The sequence below is a fragment of the Sinocyclocheilus anshuiensis genome, unplaced genomic scaffold (assembly GCF_001515605.1).
Source record: "Sinocyclocheilus anshuiensis isolate Anshui unplaced genomic scaffold, SAMN03320099.WGS_v1.1 scaffold71, whole genome shotgun sequence".
In the NCBI taxonomy this organism is placed as follows: domain Eukaryota; kingdom Metazoa; phylum Chordata; class Actinopteri; order Cypriniformes; family Cyprinidae; genus Sinocyclocheilus; species Sinocyclocheilus anshuiensis.
The window spans coordinates 1,292,558-1,300,194 of record NW_015548203.1 but is presented as its reverse complement, the minus strand read 5'-3'; the positions used below and the strand labels follow the sequence as shown (position 1 = coordinate 1,300,194).

The window sequence follows — 7,637 nt, the reverse complement described above, 5'->3', positions numbered from 1 at the left end:
TGATTTTCACTCAAATTTGATGGCCTCCAGTATATTTTGCTGTATGAATATTTGAATATGCAATACACCAAAATAAAGATCAGAGCCTCTACTTTTAAACAAAAAAATCCGTTTTATTCTAGCTTAAAGCATTCTTTTTTTATCAATACTTGAATATAGGTAGGTTTTATAAAAAATGCATTATTTTGAGCGAAAAGGTGAGAAAATCAAATTTTTATCAAAAACTACATCTGGATAATATGCAGTACGATTATCAAAGCATAAATCCAGTAAATCGCTTCCATCAATACCTCCAAAACTTGCACAGACATATACCACTTCCTGGATCAACATTTTACTCCGTAACATTATGCAGTTTTCATGTATATGCTGCCATTGCTGATGATCGCATTCTTTTTCATATGCATCTGTTTACATAAGAGATCGCTAGTTTCTCCATCCTGTTCACGTGTGTTTTTGTTCGGGAGGTTTTGTACTCGTTCAGAAGATGTGTATAACAGTGAAAACACGAAAAGCCGTAAAAACTCGTCTTTGGCGGGGAAGCGTTTTCTTCTAAAAAGCGAGATAACTCGTCAATGGCGGGGAAAGAGTTAAATGATATAAAGGTCCCTTTTTACATTTACGAGGTTCTGAGAATTCATCTTAGTTCGGTAAACTTCTATAGTGGTGAACGGAAACTACAACACATCATTTTTCCATTCCCATTTGCCACAGTAGCATAAGAAAAAGGGTTTCTATGAGGGGAAAAATACTGAGAGATTGATTATGGTGATCAGAAGAGAGAAAGATGTTAAATTAGCTGTCAATCCATCAGCTGTTATATTAGAAACACACTGCAGCTGTGACTAATCTTCTGTAATTTAATGTAATATAACGTAGTGTTAAAAAATGTGCATTAAAGTTTTTTTAAAAATGGAAATATTAAAACTTTACAAGATTTATGATGTTAGTAACTGGAGACACATCATCAGAGTCTCTATAATTAGTAGAGATGTTCTTGCTGAATTATGGATAGTATATATTTAATTTTTATAAAATTGAAATAATGTGACTGATGGCTTTAACCAAAGCATATACCATTTATTAACAACCTCATAGTTCACAGTAGGTCTGTTTTTAAGTTATCACTCAAAATCAGTTCCCCTGTGAAGAAAATAAATGGGATTCTTACCTCTGGAATCCAACTGCTGCTCTCTATAGGCTTTTTATCTTAAATTAAATGTCAAATATCTTCTGATTGGCTGTAATTATGTTGCTGAAAATTTCACATCAATGTTCAAATGGTCTGTTTTTTCCCCTACAGCGTGCTCTGCTGCTGATTTCTTAGTGAATCCTCTAGAACCTCAGAACGCAGATAAAATACGCATCAAGATTGCAGACCTAGGCAATGCATGCTGGGTGGTGAGTACAGTGGGTCGATTCCAGGCATTCAGAAAGTGAATTATGGATCACATCAGGTGTTTGAACACAAAGAGCTGGTGATGTGTGATGTTTACTGATGTCCTCTCCTCCACATCAGCACAAGCACTTTACCGAGGACATCCAGACTCGCCAGTACCGAGCTCTGGAGGTGCTGATCGGAGCCGAGTACGGACCCCCCGCTGACATATGGAGCACTGCGTGTATGGTACGAACTCATTCAGTGTTGATCTAACATATACTTTTCCATAAACACACTGAAAAAATGGTCAGGATGTTCATATGTACATTTGAGCTTCCTGCTTGTGCGTCATGTGAGAGAGCAGTAATATGATGTGTCTTCGCAGGCGTTTGAGTTGGCGACTGGAGACTATCTGTTTGAGCCTCACTCAGGAGAGGACTACACTCGAGATGAAGGTCAGTTCTCTTGGTCTTCCTCCCAGGTTACTTATATTCAGTGACTATAGGTCAATTTTAAAGACTGTTTTTAATGGGATGAGCCTCTTAAAATAATGAAAGTACACAGACTTTTTTCTCTTTTCAAATACTTTTTTTTTTTTTTTTTGCTTTGCATCAGTCTCAGAACTGTAGGCTTGGTTCATGAATCAAGAAGTTTGGGATCAGTATTGTTTACTTTTTTTAAGAAATTAATATTTTATTCAGCAAGGATGCATTAAATTGATCAAAAGTAACAGTAAAAACATTTATAATGTTACAAAAGATTTCCATTTCAAATAAATAGTCATTTTGAACTTTCTAGTTATTGACGACTCCTGAAAAAAATTTAACAGTTTCTACAAAATATGAAGCAGCACAACTGTTTTCAACATTGATAATGATAAGAAATGTTTCTTGAGCAGCAAATCAGAATGATATCTGAAGGATCATGTGACACAGAAGATGAGAGTAATGATGCTGAAAATTCAGCTTTGCATCACAGGAATAAATTACATTTAAAATATTCAAATAGAAATCAGTTATTTTTAGTGCTGTCAAAAGATGTGATGCATGTGAATCCTCATGTTCTGTTGTTTGCTGCATTTTGCGCATGTAAAATGATTCCCCGGGAAACAAATGTTAGTATTTTTAACGCGTCACAGACACTTATCCTTTCTAATTTAATTCAGTTCTAATTTAGAATAATCTTGTTGGTTAACGGTTAACAATCGGTTAACGAGCATCATTTGTCGGTTAGGAAAAATAACCGAAATGAAACCCTAGTATTTCACAATATTTTTGTTTTTACTGTATTTTTGATCACATAAATGCAGCCTTGGTGAGTGTAAAAAAAAATTCAAAAACTTTTTTTTTTTTAAATGTCCATAGTTTCCATAGTCTAAGAATATGTTTGTGTGATTCTTTTGTATTGTTTTCCAGATCACATAGCTCACATCATTGAGCTGCTGGGTCCCATTCCTCCACACTTCGCCCTGTCAGGCAGATACTCCAGAGAATACTTCAGCCGAAGAGGTAAGAGCTCAGCAAACACTATTCTTAAAGATTTCCTTCAAAAAATGCAACTCTGGATGTTTACAGAGGCATGTTCTTCATCAGATTCACCCTGACATTCTCGAGTCACTTTCCCTTAAAAAAACGAAGAAAAAAAGGGTTTGCATGAAGAGCTTGAGTTTATGGTCCATTAAGATGAGATTCAGTCATCATCAGGTCATAGACAAACCCCAGAACATTGTGACATGCAGGTTCATTCGTTTAGTGCTTCTTCTCAAAAGGTTTTCCACAGACGTGTGATGAATAGTCAGGATATTATTAGCTCAGAACAGCCTTGCTGAAGATCAACCCGTTCAGAGTTCACTCCGCTTGATTTCTAAGCCACTGAGAAAGAGCCTCTCATGTTTCCTAACTCCAGCAACAGAGCATGACTGCTCTTATTGTGTTGAATGCATAATTGAATGAATAAATTCCATTTGTCCACTGCTATAGAACGACAAATCCCACCCCATAAATCTACAGATAGTCCTAAGTGTTTAGGCATCTAAATATGTGTGTGTATATATATATATATAATTTTCTAAACTTGTTAAAAATTACAGCAGCAGATGCTTAATATATATGTGACCCTGGACCACAAAACCAGTCATATAAGGGTCAATTTGACTGAGATTTATTTATAAACTGAGATTTATACATCATCTGAAAGCTGAATAAATAAGTAATTATAATAATTGATAAAGAAATAATTGATGTATGGTTTGTTAGGATAGAACAATATTTGGTAGAGATACAACCATTTGAAAATCTGGAATCTGAGGGAGAAAAAAAAAATCAAAATATTGAGAAAATCGCCTTTAAAGTTGTCCAAATGAAGTTCTTAGCAATGCATATTACTAATCAAAAATTAAGTTTTAATATATTTAAAGTAGGAAATTTACAAAATAGCTTCATGGAACATGATCTTTACTTAATATCCTAATGATTTTTGGCTTAATAGAAAAGTCAATAATTTTGACCCATACAATGTATTGTTGGCTATTGCTACAAATGTATTTTATTTATTTATATTTCTTTACCTGGATTCACAACTTTCCTTCAGACAGTGCTGGACTACTTTCATAGAAAACAGGCCACCTTGACATTTGCATGCTGTTTCGTCCTTGAGTTTGCATGAGAATGTTTTGACCCGAGTGTGTGTGTGTGTGTGTGTGTTTGTATTTGTATGTAGGTGAATTGAGGCACATCTCCAGCCTGAAGCCGTGGGGGCTGTTCGAGGTGCTACTAGAGAAGTACGAGTGGCCGCTGGATCAAGCAGCCCAGTTCAGTGACTTCCTGCTCACCATGCTTGAGTCCATCCCGGAGAACCGTGCCACAGCCGCCGAGTGTCTACAGCACCCCTGGATCAACTCCTAACGCGCCGTTTTCCTTGTGTTCACTGCCTTTGTGCGGTCTGCGTCATTTAGGTCCGTCTGATCATTTGGTGCACACACACATCCACCTTTCAGAGCATAAACTCACTGCTAAGGTAAAACCTACTGGAGATACAGTATCTGAGCACAGACCTAGCTAGAACCTCAAACCTATGTTGTTTTTTATATATTTATTTAAAGAAGCTTTGATCTCTGAACATGATGGAGACAATGTCTGTAGTCAGAGTTTTCATTGTACGGTCATTTAATTGTGTAGAAGGGTGACATATTTATATGTTAAAATAGTGCCTTGACATGCCATCTGCAAAAACAAAAAAGTAAAAAAAAAAAAAAAAGCCCTCACCTTTTTATATTTCTCTGCGAATATGTGTGAGGAGTGCTTGTTTGTGCACATACAGAACACTGTATGAATACTTGACTGAATTCAATAAAGACTTGAGCTCTTAAACCCTGTGTACTGAAGAATAAAGGCTCACTTACAAACACAGATGTCATAATGGAGTATTTTTTTTTTAATAATCTTCATGTGGTTACGATAATGTACTGTAACAATGGAGCATATTTTAACATTGTCAATAATAATGAGAACTATGAAAGCTCTGGCACTGTTTATTGTTCCAAACAATAATTATAATAATTTATTGCATGATTTTTTTTTCTTCCATCGACTACAGGTTTAGCAAAACCTGTACGCCATGTTTGAAAAAACTCAAATATTACATTGTAAAATCCAGCACTGTATTTTACTGTTGCTGTGACACTATAGTGACACTAGAGGGCGATAAAGGACCATTGCAGGCATTAACCTACAAGTAATAAGTTACAGGAAGTCAAAGATCAGTGTGTGGCTAGGCCACAACTAGACCATGAAAATGTCCAAACCAGACCAGTTACAAAGCATACACAAATTGATTTAATTAGACTGTGTACCCAAACTACGCATTTATAAAGGAAACCCATGGAAGAAGTCCAGTGAGGAAATCCATCTGTTTTAACATTAGTCAGATGCACCATTCTGTGGGTTTCATGTGTTTGTCACGGTTGTGAATACAGAAGTATTCAGAGACGCAGAAGCCCTTAAAATGTATTAAATGAAAAAATTAATCAGTCCTAATACTGTAAGTCCAGTCACTTCTTCCTGCGCACAACCGTCCAGCCATCATCCTCTTCCTCATGACTCGCGGCCCAAGGAGGAAGATGCTGCTCCTTCACTGCTGCACCTCCACCACACTCCATAGCCTGAGAAAAACAACCAGAGAGAATTCATAAAGGGGACATTTGCTTCTAATACTGCATGATCTACTTTTAAAATTTTGTACCATTAATTAATAAACATGAAAAAAATCCTAAATATATTATACGGTATTTTTTTTATTAAGGTTATTTATTTTTTATATATCATATATAAATACATATACTAAAAACATAACGAATGTTAAAAAAATAATACATACACACATACGATTATTTTTATATTGATATATTAATTGTATATATTATACAGAAATATTACACTTAAAATGTTAAATATAAATATTGAAACATTCATAATAACATGCCAACGAGTATCAAATATTTTGTACCATTAATTGAAAAACGGAGGAAATTTTTTTTTTTATTTTTTTTTTTATTATTTCTTTTATATATCATTTACAACGGCGTTTTAGTGCCACGTTAAAAAAATAAAAAATCTAATATTACGATATTAAAGTCATAATATTTCGAGAATAAAGTCGAAATATTTTGACTTTACGAGAATAAAGTCGATATTACGAAAATAAAGTCGAAATATTTCGACTTTATTCTCGTTATTTTGACTTTATTCTCGTAATTTCGACTTTATTTCGAATAAAGTCGAAATGTTTCGAGAATAAAGTTGAATAAAGGCAAATGGCCCGGATTTAGAGCACCAGGAGAAGTTGCCAGGCCACCGGAATTGATTTGAATATTGTTGCGTCCGAGCGGCCGCATCATCTTACTGGGATGAGGAAGAGTTCATTTTAAGGACTCACGGAAACAGCTTAATATCAAGAATATGATTTTCATTAACAGACTGAACAGGAACAACTTTTTATCTTAACATCAGCTCACACACCCAATCGACATTCCGCTGTAGCTCTCTTATTTAACCATTTTTTTAAAGGTGCAGTAGGAGATCTTGGAAAATGTTAACTTTAGCCTGATACGACCGTTTTTATTGGACGAACATTTCTTGATCCTACGCCTTCCACAGAATATATAAATACAGACAAATACATTTTGCTACATGGTGGGTTTTTGTTAAATGTGAGTCAAAATCATCACAATTAAAAGAACCAAAGACTTAAACTACTTCAGTCTGTGTGCATTGAATTTATTTAATACACGAGTTTCACAATTTGAGTTGAATTACTGAAATAAATGAACTTTTCCACGACATTCTAATTTACTGAGATGCACCTGTAAATATATGTACTTAAAATATAAAAAATATTTTAAAATAATATATACACAAATATATCTATAATAAAAAATAAACCTATATATTTTTATATTACATTTATATTTTTAAATAACACTTAAAATATTAAAGGTGCAATAGGTGATTGTCTTCAGAAAATATTTTTGTTATGCTGGTTGAAAGTATCTTCACATCCCCATAGCAATCAATAAGTTAAGTGGTCTAAATGTATTTGTCTGTATTTATATATTCTGTGGAAGGCGTAGGACCAAGAAATGTTCGTCCAATCAAAACGCTCGGTCCGAGCGTTTTAATTGGCTTTCCTACCTGCCTGTCAACGTATATATTAGCATACCTCTGTGCATCGGGTTCGCGCAGACAGGATACGTCGTCAGTGCGTTCAGGCACGCTGTGCAGACAGAGCGAGGATGGCAGACAAACATCAACAACCCGATCTTCCTTCATGGTATTGTAGTACTTTTACTAACTGTACTATAAAGTTTTCTCACTGGTGAATGACACAAGATGTAGCCCAGAGGTTCCCAATTCCAGTCCTCACGCAGGGGAAAGTTTACTTCACTTCTGAACATTCATTCACGGATTTGCGCTGCACAGCGTCTTCACACACAGACGAAACTTACTAGAGAAGTGTGACATAATATACCTCTGTAAATAAATACTATTTAAATTCACTTTGTATGGAACATATATGCTCACTTCGAACTGGAATCATGGCGGAATATCCGGTGATGTCCACTTCGCAGGGCACTCATGGTCGAACAGAACAAACGTCACACGTGATAAGAGATACATATGAAATGTGCAGAGGACTGGAATTGGGAACCGCTGATATAGCCTACTGTAATGTTGTATCTGGTATTGTGGTCTGTCAGCGT

At 35.3% G+C, this 7,637-nt stretch overlaps 2 protein-coding genes across 2 annotated transcripts in view; one reads left to right on the top strand and one right to left on the bottom strand.

Moving 5' to 3' along the window:
• Positions 1-4,864, top strand: part of LOC107653406 (SRSF protein kinase 3-like) — a gene marked incomplete at its 5' end in the record, with an annotated part of 24,297 nt that extends 19,433 nt beyond the window's left edge. Inside the window, 5 exons of the mRNA XM_016440115.1 lie at positions 1,304-1,401; positions 1,520-1,627; positions 1,767-1,836; positions 2,797-2,889; positions 4,100-4,864. Of these exons, the coding sequence (XP_016295601.1) occupies positions 1,304-1,401; positions 1,520-1,627; positions 1,767-1,836; positions 2,797-2,889; positions 4,100-4,284 (554 nt within the window). The remainder of the gene's footprint in view (positions 1-1,303; positions 1,402-1,519; positions 1,628-1,766; positions 1,837-2,796; positions 2,890-4,099) is intronic.
• Positions 4,865-5,054: 190 nt separating this feature from the next.
• Positions 5,055-7,637, bottom strand: part of LOC107653434 (pre-rRNA-processing protein TSR2 homolog) — a 4,167-nt gene continuing 1,584 nt past the window's right edge. Inside the window, exon 5 of the mRNA XM_016440150.1 lies at positions 5,055-5,540. Coding sequence (XP_016295636.1) covers positions 5,430-5,540 — 111 coding nt within the window. The 3' untranslated portion in view covers positions 5,055-5,429. The remainder of the gene's footprint in view (positions 5,541-7,637) is intronic.